This window comes from Lycorma delicatula, chromosome 3 (genome assembly GCF_047948215.1).
Source record: "Lycorma delicatula isolate Av1 chromosome 3, ASM4794821v1, whole genome shotgun sequence".
Taxonomy (NCBI): Eukaryota; Metazoa; Arthropoda; class Insecta; order Hemiptera; family Fulgoridae; genus Lycorma; species Lycorma delicatula.
Genome location: NC_134457.1, coordinates 82,755,862 through 82,779,192, shown reverse-complemented (window position 1 = coordinate 82,779,192; position 23,331 = coordinate 82,755,862). Strand labels below are relative to the sequence as shown.

General features: G+C 29.4%; 2 protein-coding genes across 5 annotated transcripts in view; one reads left to right on the top strand and one right to left on the bottom strand.

The window, feature by feature from the left end:
* Sirt1 (Sirtuin 1) overlaps positions 1-458 on the bottom strand; it is a 43,503-nt gene extending 43,045 nt beyond the window's left edge. The window contains exon 1 of the mRNA XM_075360084.1: positions 319-458. Coding sequence (XP_075216199.1) covers positions 319-397 — 79 coding nt within the window. The 5' untranslated portion in view covers positions 398-458. The remainder of the gene's footprint in view (positions 1-318) is intronic.
* Positions 459-944: 486 nt separating this feature from the next.
* On the top strand, positions 945-22,117 carry RpS24 (ribosomal protein S24). 4 transcript variants are annotated; one of them, XR_012755711.1, is made up of 6 exons: positions 945-1,062; positions 7,310-7,378; positions 10,407-10,616; positions 12,323-12,439; positions 17,307-17,380; positions 22,005-22,117. XR_012755711.1 is itself a non-coding variant. In XM_075360083.1 (5 exons), exons 1-5 carry the CDS (start codon positions 1,060-1,062, stop codon positions 22,005-22,007), a joined length of 402 nt encoding a protein of 133 aa, XP_075216198.1. In that variant the 5' UTR covers positions 947-1,059; the 3' UTR covers positions 22,008-22,117. The 4 variants fall into 4 exon arrangements, 2 of the variants coding, with proteins under 2 accessions (XP_075216197.1, XP_075216198.1); XR_012755710.1 differs by having other exon boundaries at positions 17,307-17,384; XM_075360083.1 differs by lacking the exon at positions 17,307-17,380 and having other exon boundaries at positions 947-1,062.
* Positions 22,118-23,331: the final 1,214 nt, after the last annotated feature.

Below are 23,331 nucleotides of genomic sequence, written 5' to 3'. Positions count from 1 at the left end.
TTTAATAAATTACAACTAAAACTAAAGTACTTGTAACAGGTTTCAAATACTTATTCCAAATAACTAATGTCATTTTAACAACTTAATACTGATAAATCGTTGTCTAACATAGACAAAGAGAAATCAAAACAAAGTTTCAATAACCTAACTTTCACTTTGCAAATTAAGCGGCCATACTAGATTCGAATACTTGTCAATATCCCCTTCCCCAAAACAATACCCGACCAGATGAGCTCTGAACCAAGGTATTTCTTCAGATCCGCCATTTTATGTAGGAAAAAGTAATCATATTTTTGAGTTATAATAAAGTGTACTTACTTTCGGAAGGCAATTCTAGTACATTATTAGATCCAGAAAATGGTACTGAATCTATTTCTACATTTGATCCGGATAACATTAAACTACTTTCATCCAATTTTATACGTTTTGGAGGAGAAGAATAGCTACGTTCTTCAGAATCCGACGCCATTTTGAGAGAACTCAAATGACGTTGCGGGAAATGACGTACACTGAATTGTAATTTTGGTTAACGCGAAATATAAACTAAAATAATTTATTAATAAAATTGTAAAATTTCATTTAAACGGGTCACAGAAAATATTTGAATTTTTTTAATAAAATTATACGAGTTTTAAATTCAATATTCTTTCATGTGTGTGCGTGCGTATATCAAACTTTCTACCCATTATATTATACTAAAGTAGATTATAAGTAGTTAATCAGAATATTTTAAAATATCACTTAAAATTAATTAAAATCAGCAGAGTAACTTGATTTCCTTGTAGAATTTTGTTTAGTAAACTAATACAGACTGTTTTTCTCCCCAATAATTGTAATAGTTTAATGATGTTATTATAAAAGGACGTTTGTTTATATTTTGAAGTTTAAATATTGTATTTTCTACCAAAAAAAGTTATGTTTCTCGTTTTCATGAATTTAATTTATTAATTTAGATTATGTATTCCTAATAATAAAGAAACTTCCTCTACAGTTTGGGTCGTTGGTACCATTGTAAGCTCTTTAGAACGTTTTTGCTCTGGAAACGTGTTGGTTGTGAAAATGGTGAGTAATTTTTATCCAAATTTGTTGCATTCATCTACATTTACTTAGAGGAAGGGTAACTGTTAATTCCTTCTACAGAATACATACTTTGTGATTAGATTAATGTGGTTATCGTGAAAGTGCTCTTTATGCTCCACATCATGAATCCCCGGTTGTGCCAATTCCGAGAGTTTATGTTAATGCTAGGAATACCAAAATTTTGGTATTGTGGTAGATATTTTTACAGTTAAATTCAAGATTTATGTTTTTCAAATATTCACTCGTTTTCTAGCTTCTTTTTTAAGGTTTATGATTGAGATTGTTGTAGGTTAGGTGTGCTACAGATTTGTGGCAAAATTAGAAAACTTTGGAACGCTTAATTCATTTCAGGAAAGTCAGAATTAAGCAATTCATTTTGTAAATTTCATTTGGTTTGAGTGCTTTTTTTTTGTGTAGAAATTTCCTGCTTAAGAAATTTAATTCACATTTTTCCCGTATTAATGAATTGTAAAATTTAGTTATTCTCTGTATTGTGTAATTACATTTTAGTTACTGTTTAAATGCAGCCTTGTTTCACTAAAATATTTACCATACAATTGTAAGAAAAGTAAAAGCTACTGTCCAACATGTGAAGTTATCTAATGTCTTTAGTTAATAAGTTTTACAAGCTATGAAGTTTTAATCTTTTATAATTATTTTGGGTTGTATTATGATAAAACCTGAAAACAATGTAGGGGTTTTTTAATGGAAGTTCCTGTAATTATTTGTCATTAATTAAATGACAACAATTAGATTTTAAGTTTTACACTCCCAATATATCAGCATCTGTTATTTTTTGTGTTTACACAGTTATATTTAACATTAATATTATCTTTAAATATCCTAATATTATTTTAATTTATGAATGTTTAGCTTTCGAATAATGTAATAAGGCAGCTTCTTTTTTTTAAATTTATTTTGTTATCTTCCAAATGGGTAACTGAACCAATTTATGCTATAACTAATTGATATTTTTGTCATTACTAGCCTTCAGTATGAAAATATTACATGTTTCATTACTTGTTATAGTGCAATAAAATTAAATGTGTTTGATGGTGATGCAGTTTTGTCAATTCTAGTGGAATTGCCAAATTTTGAATTAAATTGTGATAGTGATTTGCCTGAATCTCATTTTTAATGTATGTGTCACTTTAATGCGGTATCATTTTAATTTTATGATTTTAAAAACTAGCTTGAAATTTGTTAATCTGATGTAGTTATAAAACTCCCGTCTTAATAGGTTGACTCCCATGAGAGACATATGTATCAACATATTAGTATAATTTACTTTTGAGAGACTGATCTGTCTCTCATATAGTAATGTTTTAAAATTGTTCATGAGACAGATTGGATATTCTGATACATTCAGTTATATATTAAGCTGAAAGAGCTGAATTCAGAAAACATTTCGCTGGTCATTGTTTTTGATTTTTTTGATCTCAAACAAATCGGTATTGAGTCTATCAACTTTATATCTGATTCCTAATATAAATGCAATAATTTTATCATTATTGTGTAATTAATAGTTTTATTATTATTCATACCTTAATTAAAATGAGAAATGATTTTATATTTTTAATTTGTGTTTTAAATGATTTTCATATTATATTTTATTTGTGTTGTAAAAGTTGAACTGACAATCATACCTCACTGTGTCTTAGGTATAGTTTAAAGTTTTATAGACTATGTGACGTGAATTTTCAAAAGTTAAAGTGTTTTTTTTTTAGAGACATAAATATATTTATTTAGTAATTAGTTTTAATAATAAAGCCTCTAAATTGGTTGAATGATGTAAATAGAAATAACAGTAATAAAGATCATTCTATATTAAAATGAGCACAGTGTTATTCTGATTGAAATAAAGATACTCTCTCTAATCCTGGTAAGTTATCTACTGTATTAGTTCAGAAAATTCAACAAATGTTCCACCATTTTTTATTTTTGTGATATTTGGTATAACTACCCACCTTGCAGTGGCCCAAAAATATTTTTATATTTTTAAAAAAGTTTTTCTTTAGTAACAAGCTATTTTCTACCTTGCCAACAGTTAAAAACGGCAATTTCCATCACTTTTTTCATGAGCTGTAGCATTCTTATTTTACATCATGCAGAGGTCAAAAAGGGCTTTTTGGAAAGAGCAAAGATGGAACTTAATCTTAGTGTATTCAAAATTTATTTTGTTACATAACCAAATCATGTAATGTTTACTGAAGTTACGTTTACAAATTGTTTTTTTTTTTCAAATTTTGGCCCCGAAATAAATTATGAACGGCTTAGGGGAACATTTCTCCCACCATTTGGTCGCCCTAAAGCATAAGACCAAATGTCTGTGCCACAAATGGATACTGAGCCTCAAAACAGTTTAGCAACTAATGTCCTAACTAGCTCCTTCTTTCTTTTTCCTGTTTAGCCTCCGGTAACTACCGTTTAGATAATTCTTCAGAGGATGAATGAGGATGATATGTATGAGTGTAAATGAAGTGTAGTCTTGTACATTCTCAGTTCGACCAATCCTGAGATGTGTGGTTAATTGAAACCCAACCACCAAAGAACACCAGTATCCACGATCTAGTATTCAAATCCGTGTAAAAATAACTGGCTTTACTAGGACTTGAATGCTGTAACTCTCAACTTCCAAATCAGCTGATTTGGGAAGACGCGTTAACCACTAGACCAACCCGGTGGGTATCCTAATTAGCTCCTAGAGTTAACTTAAAATCATAGTACCATACACCACTTGCTTGCGTGTCCCACCACCCACTTGTCATATATCACTAAAATAGGTGCATCCTGTCAACTACTAAAACAATTAACTATTATTAATTAAATTTATCTAGTCAAAGACAAACAATTCCCTGCCACGCCTAGGCTGCTAAATGCCAGCAAGTACCTGTCCGTTGTTAAAGCGCTTGGAGCCTTAATCTGGTTGGTAGCCAGCCATATCTCTATATTAGCTTCCTACAGCAGCGTGGTAGGAGTCTTTTCCCTTAGGTAAACTACTGATTTTGGTAGTACTGATTTTTGACTCAACACTTGTCAGTAGCCAATTTCCAACCATGTACGGTTCATGGACTAAGAGGACCTCAAGGATCCTCGTGGCTTCATTGGTGGCCATGCGGGAATGGTGCAGGTTTAACTGCCCCAGATGCAAGCGTTCAATATGGTGACAACCGTCTTCGAAAGCTTCTCCCAATTCAGGCGTCGCCATACGTCGTATTATGCATGATCTTCGCCCAGGCTATGTCATCCAACCTGCATTGTTTGCCCCCAACCCAGTCTGGCATCAAAGCCTTTCACCAAGGCACAAGGAGCGCACTTTGCAGGCGTGGTCTTAATAAGGCAATTAACTGCCCTGTGCCCTGCAAGGGTGCAATGATCGGACATCTCCGACTGTGCTCTACAGCGTAGAGAGGTGTGATCAAAGCCTTGACATTTGAAGCACCAGGATACTTCTGTATGGTCAACAACCCTGCAATAGGTCCTATTTTGGCCCAAGCAGACTGTATACCCTTGATCCGCCCGATCCCTTCAGATCCCAAGCTAGACCTCTGCAAAGGAGGCTTCACTTCGCAGGTAGTCAAGTATATAACTGTCTTACGTACAGATATGTTGTATATTACATTAGTATTTACATAAATTTTTATATAACAAAATAATGGAAAATATAACAAAACATATAAAAAGCATTTAGACAATAAAAATAAATTACAAGCAAATATTACTGCTGAAACTAAGGTGAAGTAAAGAAGCTGCTGAAACAAAAGAAATGTCAAAAGATGTATTTTCTTTCCTATCTTACTGCTAGTAGTGTTTATTTAGTCAAGATTATTAAGAAGGCAGCTAGCTTAATGACATGTATACACTGAGAATGGCAAAACACGTTTAATGTTATGGACAGTCCCATATCTTGGTGTCTAAATCTGTATAGAAGATGTTTGTGAATTGGATTACAGACCAGAATTACATACCTTTATTTGTTGGTGTGCTGTGCAACCATTGGGACTACAAAAATTAGTAATCTATAAATGTACCTTAAAATTTGCCTTCATTTTCTGTGATCAATATTGGTTAATATATTACCTGTTTCCTGGTTACAAAGTACAAATGTCCAAGAAGTCCCTGTCCTCCTAGATTAATAAACATTGTGTGTATAATATATATATATTGAATGTTTATATACATTTGTACTTAAAGATTATTTGTCCAGTGAATCTATGTGCACCATTATGCTGAACTAGCAGATTAACATGTTGCAGAGCATGGAGATATAGTTCAGAAGACTTTCTCCTGACTATTATACGATTCTTCAATTGCTGCATAGCAACTTTTAAAAAAAAATACATAGGCCTTGATTACTCCCCACAGTTAGTTGTGTGGTGGCGTCAGGGTTTTGTGGACATAGCAATGGGGCTGAAAATCCTTATGACTATGGCTGATCTAGCAGTCTAGAAATTGTTTGTTTATGGAAACATGCTCAAAGAGCAAAATGTGCTAGAGCCTTGTCTTGTTATATCCAGACACATTTCATTACACCCTTTCCTTGAAGAAGAAATATTAACCATTTTTCAGACATTTATGAATTTGTAAGTATGAATCATCATTCACGTATGCTTAAAAAAACTACGGTTTGAGTGAACAAGTATTGTCATGTCAACAAGTATTTTTCATCTATGGATTGCTTTCCAACTTAAGCACAAATTGAAGTTTCCCCTTAACCCAGAAAATAATAATTTGATACACTACATCACATTTGGAAGTCGTACTAACAAAGCTTATCAGGCTGCAACACACTGTACCATATTTCCATCTGATAATACATTTATAAAAATTTGAATTTCATGTTTCAAATATCTTTTAATATGATCATGTGTTGTTGATCACTGTTTAAATTCAGCCACTCATTTATGAAGAGTTGTAATTGGAGAAAGCTCAATAGAACCCCAGCAGTGGCACACATTTTTGCACTTGTTTTCTTTCATCCACTATATAGCTGCCTTCAGCACTTGCCAGAAGAAAATTAACATCTCTCCTGATGAAGCACTGTTGCTTTACGAGGTTGGTCATTGATAAAGCTTCTATTATTTTTTGGCATTATTTTCCCCATGTGTAGTCATTCTTGCACAAACTGCTCAACATTGTAATGTATCTGCCTGTATCAATCATGCCTTTGCAAGTTAGTGTCTTGTGTGAAATTGAGAGCAGGGATACCATCTAGAGTAAAGAAATTACTTCTTAGGAACTGTGAATTATTTGATATAATTAAAATATAATTTGATGAATATTAGCTGAGATAAGAATTTTAGATTGACAACAGAACATGTTTTAATTTATTTGAGTAAATTTTTTTTTAGATGTAATTAAATATAATTGGTTTTCATACATGTTATTTTACACTGGAAACAAATTTTTCCATTAATCTAGTTTCACGTTTGGATGTTTTTTAAGCAAGATAATAAAATTTTACAGCTATATTACTGTCATATTTATATCAGTTTTGGTTTTCTAACATTACATCACGGTAATAAATATTTATTTATAACTTACTGTCTCATCAAGGTGCCTTGCAAAATTTCGCTCTTTATCTTCATTATAAATAATGAAACGTTCAGAGGCTGACACATCTATGTGTCAGTCTGTTGGAAAGTTTAATCACTAATATTTCCACTAAATTAGTTTGTAATAGTTTTCTTTTTGACTAAATGTGCTCATAACTTTGAATTCTGTAAGCAATAGAATTTGAGGAAATTCAATTATATAGATTATAATAAAAAAAATCATTCGTAACAATGACCCAAAATGACTTGCTTAAAGTCACGAAAATATGTTCTTTTGGATTTTTTAGATCTGTTATATATTCAAGATTATATTTCACCAAAATTAATTTTTTACTGCATTCTATTACTTATCAAAATCAGTGAATGCCTGAAATTTGATATTTAATTTAAGTCCTCGTGATATAGTAGTTACATATTGCATCACCATTATTATCTGTTTTCCACTTTGTAAATCCACTTCGAATAAAATCTATTTTTAATATTGCATATTTTGTTATTTGCTTTTTATGGCTGTTATACCATGAATGAAGACTTATAATTATTCTTTCTAGCTAAAGTGCATTGTAAGCAGTGTATTAAAAAAAACTTTTAGACAATTTTCCCTTTCATGGGCACTGAATAATTAACAGTTTTAAATATTTGTCTTAGACATTGAAATTTAATTTTCTTTTCAGACGGAAGGAACAGCAACCATTAGGACAAGAAAATTTATGACAAATAAGCTGCTATGTCGGAAGCAGATGGTAAAAATTTATGTATTATTAAATTAGTTTTTAATGATTGCTATGCAATATTTATAATTTCTTCAAAACTACTGGATTGGCAAGAAATTAATTTTGGTTTTGTAGTAGGAAATTAAATTCAATTCTTTTTATACATAGAATGAACTTTAATCAATTATATATTTTCCATTTTGTCCTTTTGCCATCTTTTTGATAACTTCATGATTCTGCGCTCATGGAACTTCGGGTCCTTATCAGCAAAAAAACAGAAGGCTGTGATTTCAGGTCATCATCATTAGTGGTAAAAGTTTTACCATTCAAAAAGTTTTGCAAACTTCAAAATGGTAATCTGATGGTGCTCGGTTGGGGCTTTGTAGGGGATGAGACATAACTTCCCAACTAAGTTCCAATAACTTTCCACAAGTTACCAAAGATTTACGAGGCCTTGCATTGTCTTAGTGGAACACAATTCTTTTCAATTTGTCAATGCTGGCTGTCTTTTTTTCGATTGCTTGCTTCTTCCAGTTTCATTTGGTGTTTACAATAATCATCTGATTGATCGTTTGGTTCCTTGGAAGCAGCTCAAAATATATAACACCTTTGTAATACTACTGAAATGACAGCATGATGCCTTTTTAATGTAATTCAGCTTTTTATATGGCTTGTGCTAATTTATCATGCACAGACCAGATTGTTTTAATTGATATTATTGTAGACGATCCCATTTTTCATCACCAGTATTTATTTATCATGTGGTACATAGATGTGCTATGTCCAAAATATTAAAACTAAATATTCAATTTTAGATACAAATTGACATCCAGTTTCAATTAGGTAGGATAGCACAATATACATATTGTAGATTTCCCAAGACAAATAACATGGGAGATCAATCATATACATTCATCACCAGTGATGATTAGTTTCAGTAAAGGGTTGACTTAATTGTGTTTGAGATGCATATCACAAATATTGATTCATTGTATTAACTGAATCTCTTTCAATTTATGCAGAATACAAATATCAAGCTTTTTAACAAGTTCAAGACATTTGATGTGATTTTCAGTTGTTGCTTGTGATATATTAACCTTTCGCACAGTTCATATTCAATTCAATTAATGCCCTTGAATTGAATATTAATTGAACAATTAATGTCTTTATGAACTTTGGTTGGTTGAACAGAATGTTGTGATCTTTGAGTGAAAAATCTCCAGAACGGAATTTTTTAAACCAATCCTGACATGTGTTTTATTTTAGACAAACAGCACCATAGACTTCACACATCTGTGAGCATCAGCAGCTTTTTTGCCTTAATGGAAAAAAAGGAAAACTTGTAGAGTGTTCATTTTTGCACTTGCTGTTAAAATTTACATAGACAACAGGTGTAAATAAAATTAAATGTAATGTGCTTCTAAAATATGCAAAAGATAACAACTATCAAATGCCAAAAGAAAAATATCATAACATTGACAGAAGCCCTTCAAAACAAACATAAAGATATCTATTTCTGAAAATTGAAATTACTTTCTTGTCAAACCTAATAAATAATATGTGGTGAAATGTGAAAACACTTAAAATGTTAAAGTTTGCAAATGGCCTGCTTCTCAAAATTAATGGAATCTTTTTTTTTGAGCTAATTAACAGCACCATCCTCCACAGTTTTCTACTGAAAATGCAGCTCTTATAAATGTTCTTTCTGGAGAATATAAAGTATTATGATTTACAATGGTTTTCCCTTTTTACTTGAATTAATTTCTAATTGTAATTAAGATATATATGGTCATTTTACTAGTATTGTATAACTTGTATCTTATTGAATTTTAGAATAAATTTGTTTTTGGCTACAAAATGGAGTCTGTACATTACATTAACATCACTGGTAGCAATTTTTATAGCAAAGGTTTCTTTTTGGTGAAGTGTTAAAAAGTAGTAGAACATGTTAGATATAAATAAGATATCGATTAAGTGGTTTTGTGAAGAAATTTTCAACTATATTGTGGACTTCCTTCTGTTATTACTAATCAAGTCTTTATGATGCAAGTTAATATTTTACCCAGATATTACTTTATAACACTAAAATTTTTATTTTCTTATTGTACTTTCATAAAATATTATACTCACCTTTGAGTTTGCATATCAAGTTTGAAGGTCTATAGTAAAAAATTTTTGTTTTCTTTCAGACATAAAAAAAAGGATTTAGATACTGTACATTCAAAGTGATACTAAAGATCAAAATTTAATTATTTTTATACATATAAAACTTCAGAAATATCTCTTTAGCATTTCTTTAAATCGCAGTTGAAAATACTAAAAGATATACAAGAGTGATTATGAGGAGAGATTATGTAAAAACAAAATTATCTGACATTGATGACAATTTTAATGATTTTTACCATATTTCATATAAAACTGTTTAATAAAAATTGAATCTGAAATGAACCTCGCATTCAAAAGTCAAGATTTGGAGATTGTTCGGACAAAAATATTAATTTTATTTGAAATGGTCAAGCAACGTTAATCTGGATTGGTTCATTTCATTTGGAATGACCATGCTACTTTAAATGATAAGAAGGAATCACAAAAGTCCCTGTTGTACCATTTTTCTATCATCAGCAGATGATGCAAACGGGTTACCTGCTGTGTTTCAAAATAAGTGCCGAACTTGTTATATTTTCACCCAAAAATCAATTATTTGCAAACCATGCAGCATTGTTTCTTAAAACAATCTATTGTAGGTTAAAGTGTAGAAAATTGCCTTGTCTCCAAAGACTAAAAACAGAAGTTTTAGTATAAATCCAGGAAAGAATAATAAATCCAGAATAGAATTCATAGGTGTCTATAAGCAAATAAGCTCATTCATTTCTAAACAGCCCACATTTAATTATTCAAATCCTTTAATCCACAAAATTTGCCAGACATTTAAAGAAGTGATGTTAATATAACTAAGATTAATTTGTAAAAGAGAAAATTTAATTATTAGATTTAAATTTTACTATTTAATCTTGTGATGTTGGTTTTGAAAAATTGTAATAGAATAATTTTTTTATAGGTTGTAGATGTTTTACATCCTGGACAGTCATCAGTTAAAAAGACTGAAATCAGAGAAAAACTCGCCAAACTATACAAAGTTACTCCTGATGTTGTCTTTTGTTTTGGGTTTAGAACTGCTTTTGGAGGTAGTAAATCAACAGGGTTTGCTTTAATTTATGAGACTCTAGATTTTGCAAAAAAATTTGAACCAAAACACAGGCTTGCTAGAGTAAGTTAATAATTATTTTTTTATCTATTTTATAAGAATATTAATTTTAAAAAAATCCTGAACATTGTTGTGCATTCTTTTAAAAATAATGTTGTGTTGTTAACTGCACTTAGTAAAACTTTTATTGTCCATTTTTTAAGTTAATGATCTTCTGACATGGGAATATTTTTAATACTGTTTACAATGTAGAGTAACATAAAAATGTATGAATTATTAAAATAAAATCACTGGACTTGTTGCCCAGGTAGAAAGTGGCAATATTATGGAATGGATATGCTACATTAAAATAAAATCACTGGACTTGTTGCCCAGGTAGAAAGTGGCAATATTATGGAATGGATATGCTACATTTATTTTGGTTACAAAGACATCAAACAAACCAAAAACTGCTTAATGATAGTAATAATATAACTTAGAAATCCTCATCCCCCTGAACTTCAGAGTTCACAGAAAATTATGTAAACAATTGGAAGCTAGCACATACACAGTTAGGTTTTTTACATACTGAAGTGTTGGCTGTCGAAAGGAAAAAACAGATTCCTTGAATTGCATATTGAAAGTAGTGTGGCTATTTTCATTGATGTTAAATCTCCATGTAATTAACTGAACAAGATTACTTAATTGTCAGACAACCTACTTAGTAGAGAGTGTTATATGTAACATCTAATACAAACCTTCAAAGTGGTGATATGAATATTTCTCATAGGTTTGACCCCTATTAAATTTCTTAATCAAAGAAAATATTGAGAAACTTATTACAGAACTACAGCCATGGGCAAGCTGTATTAAAGGTACTAGTTGTCATAACACTCCTAGCATTGAAGTCGTGTCTGGAGCCTAGTAATGAAAAATTATCCAAGAGATAAAATGTGTGTTCATTGAGTATCTGTAAAATTCAGGGAATAGTTTCAAAGATTACTATCTTGTATCAAATTCTGAAAATTTATGAAAATAAATTTCAGTATATAAAGTATAATTGACAAGTCCAATGAAAAAAATTATCAATGTGACTTTTGATGACTATTAAATGCATTTTTAGAAGATGTATTTAGGGTAGATTTTGGGTGAAATTATTTTCTGATAACAAGAAATGAGCTGAAAAGTCTTTGAAATTTCATCTTCCATGTTATTTCACTTTGAATAAATCTTATCTTTATTTTGATACCTGAGGAACAAATACAGACATTACCTCAACTTTAAGTTAAAAGTAGGAAATGTTGAACTAAATGTGAAAGGCATTCTTGGAAATAAGAAAGTATGCATGACTTTCACATTCAAAAACATTAAGAATAAAAATTATAAACTTCTAAGTTTTTTTTTTTTTTTTAAATAGTTCCTCCTACTTCAGAACTATGACCATAACTATTAGTACATTGATACTTGTGGGTTTGTGGCTTAGGTATTTTTAAAAGAGATAGTCAAGGCTTTTAGATGATCAGAAATCAGTGATTGCCAGTTTTATCAATTTACAACTACCACCTTATTTAATAAAAAAATTTAATTATAAAAGGTGAGAAATAACCCTTAAGTGGAGATCACTATTCTAAATAATTTTAAAAACAATGTTGTTTTCTGCTTGTTTATATTGATGATTAAATGGTGTAAAAGTATGATAAATTATGGTTCATTCTAGTCAGAATTTTTATTAAGAAAGTGGAAGTTTTTTTATTATTATATCATGCAAATCTAATTTTGTTTTATTACAGCATGGATTATTTGAAAAGAAGACCCAGACAAGAAAACAGCGTAAGGAAAGAAAGAACAGAATGAAGAAGGTGAGAGGTACCAAGAAGTCAAAAGTTGGTGCCTCCAGTGGTAAAAAGGTATGTAGATAGTATAGTAAAAATTGTATTGATTATTTCTTATTGTATAGTGGTTAATAATTCTATTTTTATCATTGTTAACTTAGATTGTATTACAAATTAAATTTTTGTATTTTTTATGTTGAGCAGAATGGGTGTTGATAGGAAGTTACTACTAAATGATTTATTGTTAAAATGGTTATATTTTCATAGATATTCTTCCTTTATTTTTACAGGTGGACATTTATTGATGCATTGTTAATTGGTGTAAATCTTTTGTACATCAGATTAATTTTGCTTGACTGAATTTTTATGTTCTTGCTATCGTATTGTTAATATCTGTTTATATTCATTATGCAGTAACTTCTTTATCTTATACTATTAACCCTTTATTTATAGTGGTAATTTTCATCCTTTAGAGTAAGATTGTTCTACCACAATAGTGAAATTAACTGTATAGTAAGTATTTCACCATATGACTTATTAAGATTTATATCTTTAAAAATATTTTACTTAAATTTTCAAACTTCATCCTAGCACATAATAAATTGAATATGACATCATCTAGTAGGCAATTTTTCTTGAGATTACCTTATTACTCTCATTCACACCGACCTTCAAACAGAAAAAACTATCCTTAGTTGAATTTCAAAAATTAAAAGTAAAATTTTCACAAAAATGGATATCAAATATCTATATTTCTTTTACTTATTTTGCATACATTTTGTTAATTAAAGTTAAACATATGTATTATAAATATTTATCATTAAAACCAAGTAGATTGGAAAGAAAGACTAATTATTAATAATAATTATCTTTCCATCGTGAATTCATTTTCAGAATTTTTTGTTTGACTTATTGGGGAATCCTCAAATAATGTATCACTTGGTAGAGAAAGATTTCCGAGCTGTAAAAAAAAATGTATTAATGAGTGATGACAGTTTTTAATATGAAACAAAGAACTTAAAAATTCAAAGTTTTAACTGCAACTTTTCTTTTTGATACAGTTATATATTGGAATTTTAACATTATGTGGAAATAGCTTTGCTGTGCAATTTTATAAATAATTATTACAACTAATACAGTAATAAAATTGCATTTTTCCATTAATAAAGAAGGCAGCATTTTCTACAATTGCAACTGTAAGACTGCTTTTTAGTTAAAAGTCTTAGAATTATGCATCAAAGATTTAATACATGTCTCATACAAACATATATGAGTATTTATATATGTGACAGAAAAGTAAGATCTAAAGCACTGCAAACACATTAAACCAAACATTGCAAATTATTTTTTACTTTTAGTTCATAAGTTAGCTCTTCAACCAGTATTAAGAACTGGCAAGAAAAATTTTTAAATTTAAGTGCCTTTGTATTATGAAGATAACTTATATTGAAAAAATAGTTGGACTATTGTAAATAATTTTAATAACAAATTGTTATCTATAACTTGGTTGAAATGTAAACAACCTTACCTTAAAAAAAACAAGATCGCATATAGGATTTTTTCCTCGTGGATGTCGGTTGATGAGACGGAGGTTAATACATAAAGACCTATTTGTAACAGTAATTTAATGCTATTGGTTCTTTCTTTCTTTTTCTAACACCCCAAGGCAACCAGTCTTCGCCACCAAGCATAACACAGTCACCTCAGAGTGTCGTGGCAGCATTCTCCCAGCCCTGTCTGGGTCCCTTTTGCAAAGGGCTCACCCATCGGGGTCCCCCCAGCCTCAATGGAACACGCCAACCTCCCTTCTGAACAGCCAACGCATTCCTTCACTGGAGGTCTACCCTTCCTGTCCTTAACCTACTAGCTCCTGTCTTGCTTTTTACATGCCAGGAACACCCTCGTGACCCCTCACACCTTGAGGGTCTTTCATATTGGTTCTATCTGTATATATCATTTGTTATGGTAAACATAATAACTACAGGGCCCCAACTTGACTAAAATTTATTTAATAGTAAGTCTAGTGTGCATTAACAAAAAAACTTGTATGACATAAATGTGTTGCCTGTAATGGTAAACTACCTTTTGTCGCATTTTACCTCTGTATCATATAATTAATAATTATCATATTAATTTTTTATATAAAAGGTATGAAGAAAAAAATTAACACATTTTATTGTGACTGCGATGGCAACACTGGGAGGTTGACAGCTGTGGCAAAGGGATTGTTAACATTTCATGCAGTCGTGTAATGTTTTCAGTTCTCTTGACAACATTGTATTGAGTGTAGCTCTGTTTTTGTGCATTTTTACTTTTCTATTGTGATGATGGATATTAATCACAATTTTGAAGAGCAGCTAGTTGGCAAGTTTAAAGAAGTTTGTTGGCAAGTGGGTGGTTAGGATTCAGATATGAGAACACCCACTATTTGAAATTATGTTTTTGCCCAGAAAAATTGAACAAGCCTGAACTCAAACTGTCGCCTTGCATTCAGAGATGTCACCATAATCAAATAAGAAACCATGTGCCTCATCCTCGCACAAGAGTTTGGTATATCAAAGCATTGTGTGAAGACCATTCTAAAAAAACTTTCTAGGTGAAGTAAAAGAAAATATTTTTCAAGATTGGTTGGAGAATGCAGACATATCAAAATGTTATAACAGGAGGTGAAACATGGGTTTACTAATATGTCCTGAGATGAAGAAGCAAAGCATGGAATGGAAAAAACCAGATAAGCCACACAAAAAAGCCAGAATGTCAAAATCAAGATATTGCTGATGGTTTTTTTTTTACTTACATGGAATTGTGCACCAAAAATGAGTTTGACAGGGTCAGACAGTTATTCTGGTTACTACCTGGAAGTAATGAAACATCTGTGTGAAAAAGTTCATAGAAAGAGACCCGATTTGTAGCAAGACTAATTATGGGTGCTTCACACAACACACCCTCTCACTCGACCATCATCAAGCAGTTAGTGAAAATGGCCATCACCATCCTTGAAGTCATACTCACCAGATTTGACCTGTTATTTTTTTTTTATTTCCAAGTAATAAAAAAAAATTGAAAGAGCCATTTTCTGACTAGACTATTAAAGAGTAAACATATCAGAGGTGCTGTCGACTGTAACAGAGTTGTTTTTCAAATGCTTTGAAGGCTGGAAAAGGAGAATTGAGAAGAGAACATTATAGCTCAGGGGAAGTACTTTGAATGGTCCAATGCATATAAATGTCAATAAATGATTTTTTCAGCATAAGTCTGTGAACTTTGTCATACTCCACTTGTTTGAAGACAAACTTTTATTAAGAAAATAAGAAATTCAGCAAAATGAAAAAAAAATTTATTTATATAGACCTCTCTTCTGTCTACACAAAAAATAAGTATACACAGTATGATGACTTTCTATTTGATTATTTTTTAGGCCATCATCTAATCAGCCCAATCAAAATAATATTTTATATTTACATTATAGTATTTTAATATTTTTTTAACATAAAAGAAATTCAGGTAAATTTTAAATAAATGTGAAAACCATGAGTACAGAATGTGCACTTTGAAAAAATAAATTAATAATTTCCAGGATGAGATATCCATGAACTACTTTAACAAGAGCATTAAAAAAATCTTTTGGAATGATTGCACAACATAACCGTAACCAAAGTCTGCTTCCTGAGTGTAAATAAAGAAATATAAAATATCATAGCCATTAGGGGCATCATCTGTTCATTAGCAGAGTTTTCAGTATGATCAGTTACAGTTTGTTAAATATACTTGATGTATAAGTGGTTCATTCAGAAAGTAAAGAATGCTAGCTGGAATTAAATAAAGTAAAATTTATTTTAATATATAATTAACGCTCAAAATATGTGTGCTTACATCATGGCACTAGTTTTTCTATATCATCTTTACAGAATTCCTTCCCTAATTTCATAAGACACTCGGTGGCCGCGTTTTTAAGCCTTCTATCACTTAGAAAATTAGTGAGTGGTAATATAAAAAATTGAAATTTCTGAACTGATCACACTTCAGATTATATACTTAAATGGGTTTTTTAACATATTTTAAATGTTTGGAAAAATAACGGATTAGTCAAAATCCTAACTGTGGGCTATTATAACAAGAATTGATTACATTCAGCGTAAGAATTACCCTACCATAAATAAATTGATATTTGTAATAAAATTGTGTGTTACTGTAATTTTATTCATTGCCATAATTGTTTAAGTTGTAGTGTTTCTTACATGCTACAAGTTTGTGTACTACCTCTTACACCAAATGTAGTACAGTCATTCTGTGAACCTTTTGCCTGCTAATGTGGGTATCATAACATCCACACATGTGTGTATCTTATTCAGTTCTAATGAAAGTAAAAATTTAATATTTAGCTAAATCTAAACTTGAAAACTTCTTTTTTTACCTTCACTTAGATTTCTTCCTTTAAGTTAACACTGGGTCTTCTTTATTCATTAAAATTTAAAAATTTAATAAAATATCAGTTTCATTCAACTCATTTGTAACTAAACACTTCAGGGTTTTTCTTTTTTGTCTGAAAAACCGAGATATGATTTACTATAGGGAAAAATATTTTTTTTGCAAACTGTGATGTGAATTTTAATGTTGTTATTACAGTATTATTTAAGTATTTGTTGAAGAATATACTTACTTAGCAAATAAGAAATTTTATTTGAAAGTGATAAGAGAAGACATAAAAATAACTATTTTAGATTGTTTTTGTGTATTTGCATCATGTAGGTGTGAACAATAACATTTACTATTGGCAACACTTAATCATTGAGTAACAAAAAATCTTGAAATCACATTAAAGTTATTATCTAATGCTGATGAGTTGTGTGAAACAGGTGTTTTGTAGCTTTGTTGTATACATAAGTTTATTATACATAATTCATATAAATGGTGGTGGAATGCTTTTGATCATGTTATACAGGCTAGTAAGAAGTAAGCTGTGAAGATAATTATTTATTTTTGATGACCAACAATTCATCTTTATTTTTTATTATTGTGGGTATGGGGTATTATTTTTTCTTGTACTTTGTTTTCTTTGTTGTTTTTTTGCTTATTTTTTATGTAGTTTGTAATATTTGTGTTTTTGTATGTAAAGTATTTTCAATGTAATTTAAATTATTTAGTTATAATGTACCTTTTTTACAGTTACACAAAATGAGTATTAATTTTGTTGTAAACAAGAAAACTCCTTTTATTGTAAAAGAAAAGTATGAAATTGTTCAAACCTTTTAAAAATGTAATAAATCAGTGTAAATGGTTTCTCTCGATCTATTATCGTCAAAAAATATTAGATGTTTGATTTAACATACGATTTTACAGTTCTGTTGTAGTATTTAATAATACTGAATGTGGAAAAAGTTGTGATATAATTGAACATGATCACATTCCCCAGTTTAATTACATTTTACAAAATGTAGAATGTCCAAGGCCCAGAAATATAAGAAATTCTGTATAAATGAAACTTTTAACATATTTATCATACTACTGATGTACTTGAGAGATGATATACTGAGAGAGAGAGAGAGAAATCTGACAAAGAGGTAAGGGCCTCTTTTTTTTTTACTAAGTCTACAGATAAAAATGATCAAAAATAGTAGTAATACTTGCGTTGATTGTAAATAATTCATGGAAAGCAGTGTGGAAGTTGGAAACTGTTGTAGCAGGTGAAAATTTGAAAATTTTCAAGGTTGGTAAATCACTCTGGTAAAATTGAAAATTTAAATATAAGTAGAGGATATTGTTATTACAATCCATATGTAATTGCGGAAAGCTGAGTGGAAGATAAGTAGCTGGCAGAAAGCCTCTTATGTTCTAAAAATTTTGAGGAAATTTAAACCATAAGGTCCATGTCCACAAACTTGTATGTGCAATGTATATAAATAAGCTCATATGCAAATAGGCAGAAAAAAAAATGTAGTTTTCCCTTTAAAAATATAGATTGAAAGTGACCGGAATGCAACGCAGTTTTCTAGCGAACTCAATGATATCTTGGAATTTCTTAATGAAAATTGTTAAGGTATGTCCACCAATGTAGATATCCTTTTTTTGTTTTAAAATGATCCAGCAGCTATTAATAAAGTTCACTTGTAAATTGTTTTTAAAAATGTTTCATGCACAAGTTCTAAATTTGAACAATACATTTTAAGAGCTCACTATGTTTGCAATACCTGCCAAAGATCACATGAGTGTATTCCATCGCAATTGATACCAGAAGAGCACAGATGGCTTTTAAATAATGATGGTAAATATGAATTTTTATTGTTTACTGGTGATCAACTACCTTAAGGTATTAGTGAAATTATATTTCATAATGATGATGATAACTGATTTGGAGGCAGAAATGTCAGATAGCGATATAAGTATCAATAATAATGATGAGGAAAGTTTATATGGAAGTGATAGCGATGATGACATTGTATTATATAAAATGTGCAAGATGTTTTCATCTGGTAGCAATTATATTTTGTAAACAAAAACAATTGTTATTTATATTAAAAAAGTAAAATAATTTTTTTGAATTAACTACTATTTGATTAACCCTGAAAGTGAAAAATAAAGGTGTAATGTTGTTGTTGCTTACATTATAATTGGTATTATGCATTATTTATTTTTTACACATCTTTTTTATTAAAATATTATTTTCCATTTTGGTATCCACTGTTGGGAAAATGGACTTAGACATAAACAAAAAAGGTGTATCTACACTGGCAGACAGACCCTAATGATTTTCATTAAGAAATTTCCAAGATATCATTGAGGTTGATAGAAAACTGTGCTGCGTTCCAGTCACTTCCAAATGAGATTGTTAATGGGAACACTACCAATATTTTTCCCACCTTTTTGCATATGAGTTGACAAGCAGGTATAGACCATAAGGTCTATAAAGTAATGGTTTAAATTTTCCAAACATAGAGAGGCTTTCTGCCAGCTACTTATCATCCACTCAGCTTTTCGCCATTACGCATGGAGTAAAATAACAATATCCTTATATTTAAATTTTCAACTCACTTCAAGTGATTTATCACCAACCTTCAGTATGGAAAATGGAGACTACAACAGTCTCCATCTTCCATACTGCTTTCTGCCATGAGTTATTTACAATGAGTGCAAGTATTACTATTTTCAGTCATTTTTATCTGCACACTTAAGAAGAAAAAAAGGCCCTTATCTCTTCATCCAACATGTCTGTTCAAACTGAAACTTAACATTTTAAAATAATTTTTTTTTAATAGTTGTTAACAAATGGTAATAAAACTCTTAAATATGTATAGTTTTATTTGTTATTTAATCCAATAATTATTTGATAAAATAAGTGCTTTTTGAAAAATTAAAATCGTCTTAAAACTAAACTCTTATTATTCTAGTCTAGATAAAATTTATAATTTTATCTTGCACACATAAACCATAGTTTTTCCAGTTCACTTTTTTTACATGATCACAAAAAGTCTCTTCTGCCATCTTTATCTTATGACACAAATGCTTCCACAGTTTTCTGTTTAAATGCTGTATAGAAATCTGATATTTTTCTTAAATTCCTTATTAGTCTTTTAAATTTATTATTTCATTGGAATTAAATCCATTGACATGTGTATAGAGGAAATCTGTTAGCATTTAGTAATCATGAACTTTAGTAATGTATCGATACAAAACAAGTTTTTTCTCTGTTTTCTTTTTTTAGCGAGTTCAAGCAACCCAAATTATTATATAAATTTTCCATCATTCATTTGGCCCTGGTAGTTTCTAGTAGTTAACCCTGTTTTAATTATCAATGTAATTCAGCAACTATTAAATGATAACAAAAAACAAACGAATCCTTTAGGACTGTTATGGAATCCACCACGGATTGTGTTGCGCCAATACATATAACCACCCTTATCATAAGAATAGTATAAAATTTGCATATTCATTCATGTTCTATCAAATTTATCTGTAAATGCTAACCTTGTAATTAATTACAATTATTTACTTCATTTCTGAATAAGTAGATTATAAAGTTAATTTGTACAAAAGTAATGTACACTTCACAATTTTCACAGTTAAATTAATTTATGATATAATTTCATTTCATTTGTTTCAGTGTAAGTGAAAATTTCTATCAATATTAGATGTTGATAGAAAGTTAAATAATACTTTACTTACTTTGATATACAAGTTCTGGTTATGAAGCCAGAAACAGGAATAAATTTTTTTATCTTCTATTTTATAAGTATATTTTTAATTTTTAAGCTGATTGTGTATAATTAATATTAAGCACAGCTGGATTGAAACTGCTGTTATATAAATCTTTACCAAGCAATGAGTAAGATGAACTAATCAGAATTTCTTTAATTTTTATACGTATATATATATATATATATATATATATATATATATATATATATATATATATAATAAAATAGCATGCAAAGGGAATTTTTTAACAATTACAATTTAGTTTTTTTATTCTATATCTTTTGTATATCAGCTCCTTTTTTTTCACTTAGATGAAGAATTTTACTTCCCGCTCTAATTTTTTTTAAAAGTGGACAGAATGCATGTAATGCGTAATCTATTACAAATTATTTTGTCTTGAAATTACTACTTACATCTTGAATAAAAAGTTTACATTGTACTGCTATACAATGATAATGTTTCTCCTCCTTAAATAAATTAAAATCACAGGATGGATTTTGAGAATATATAGTAATCCATTAATAGTTCAGACAGAATTACTTCTTCATAGGTTAAAAAATTATATATATTCCTTAAATGAGTTTTTTATTTCTTGATCTTAACGTAAAATTTAACTTTGATTATTTTACAAGCTTTTACCAGATTATTTTTGTTAATGAGGTACTACCCTGCTCCGTTACTGTTTTATAACACATTAATGTTTAATTATAAAATATTATTAATTTATTTAGGCCTACAGTAAACATAAAGAAATGGTAATCCAGCTTTTTGTCACAATTTTGTTTGTTTTGCTTGGTCCAGTTCTTAAATTTCAAAACCCAACTAAGAAACTTGTAACCAGATTTGCTAAACACAAAATTTCATTTAATGACTCCATTATAAAATTATTTCTGTTTATCATTCATACCTTGATCGTTGCAGTTCTTCACTATCAGACTGGAAAATATCTTTAACCTTTTTAACTTGTGCACACAAGTACACTTATAACAGTAAAATCTTAACTTCATTAATTATAAGTCAAAGTTATGTATTTTAAGAATCTACAAATTTGAAAAAATACACTTCTTAGGATTTATATTTTAATAGTACATATGAATGTTAATAATTACTAATGGTTAATTCATTACTAAAATTAGCTGACATTAATAGTCAGTTTATTCTATTTTCTTTTTATGATTTTGTTTGTGTTTTCAGAATGAATTTTTTCTTATCAAATTATTTAATCATAATTCTATTAATTACTTATTAATTCTATTCTGGTTATTTATTGACTTTAGTTAACTTGTGTGATTAAAAATTTTATTAATTCTAGTTTGAAGCACGAGTGTTGTATGAACTAATTGTTTTTATATAGGAAGTTGGAATAACCTGAAATATTGTGATGTTTTTTTATCTTTTTACACTATTTTAAATTGTTAAAGCTAATGTTTTTCTTCTTTTTTTTCAGTAAACTTCCACTAGGAAGATGATGCAACTGTGAATTCCATTTTAATGAAGATCACTTTCTCTTTTTGCTGGAGTTGACAGTTATTCTTTTTACTTAATAAATAGTTGTTTTTATTTGTTGAAATTTATTTTATTTCCTATAAAAAATATTTAAAATAATTAATAAAAATTATTTATTTTTACTGCCATTTTAGTTCGCATGTACTTCGCACTATTTGGAGAACTAAAATGTAATCCGTTTCTCACACCAATGTGGTTTCGTTTATAATATATGTGCTATAATTTATGTTTTGACAGCACAGTGCCAAAAAATCAGTGGTGCCGTATATGTGGTACCTGTATATTGTAGCACAGAACTGAAAGTTACTTCTTTACTTAGAGCATATCTGCTGTTGTACAAAATAATTTTCATTTTCTAACACTTGACATTCACACTGAATAACATATGATGTTAATTGAAATTCATAATTTAGTTCACTAAACCTGTAGAAGAGTAACATAATTGTGTATCTTATGATTGATCAAATTTTTAATGTAATAATTATACTTGAATGAATCATGTCAGGAGAGCAGGGAACGTAAATCTTAAATTTCTTACAGAAGGACCTTGTTTAGATGGTGACAGATTGAGGACTAGCCATGTAAATTAGGTTTTTACACTATTATTCCTTGTTTGTTTTCAGAGTTAACATTTGTTACTAGATTTAATTAACTTGTTCTATCTAGAAAATGTGCATACTGTCGTGTGTTAGCAGCTCGATCAGGATATTTAGAGATTAACAATTAAAAATGTTTATATAAATACAATTTATTAGTTTAATAATATAGAACATAAATAAAATAAGACAAATCAGTAATAATAATAATAACCATAAATATAATAATAATAGTAATAACAAAGACAAAAATAATAACCAATAATTATCAATATATTACATATAAAATAGAATTTCAAGTAAGGACAGGAATTATTTACAGGTAGAATCATAAAAACAAGAATTCAGTCCTACTGACAAAAGACACTATAATGACTGCTAATATTTACACCTTTAACTGGTATTGTATTACTATGAAGATAAGACTTTTTTTTTTCTCTGTTTAGTCTCCGGTAACTACCGTTTAGATAATACTTCAGAGGATGATATGTATGAGTGTAAATGAAGTGTAGTCTTGTATATTCTCAGTTCGACCATTCCTGAGATGTGTGGTTAATTGCAACCCAACCACCAAAGAACACCGGTATCCATGATCTAGTATTCAAATCCGAGTAAAAATAACTGGCTTTACTAGGACTTGAACGCTGGAACTCTCGGCTTCCAAATCAGCTG

Coding starts and splice junctions, on each gene's coding strand:
- RpS24 (XM_075360082.1), top strand. Junction 7,379..10,406: donor TGCTATGTCGGAAGCAGATG/GTAAAAATTTAT, acceptor ATTTTTTTATAG/GTTGTAGATGTTTTACATCC. Junction 10,617..12,322: donor CAAAACACAGGCTTGCTAGA/GTAAGTTAATAA, acceptor GTTTTATTACAG/CATGGATTATTTGAAAAGAA.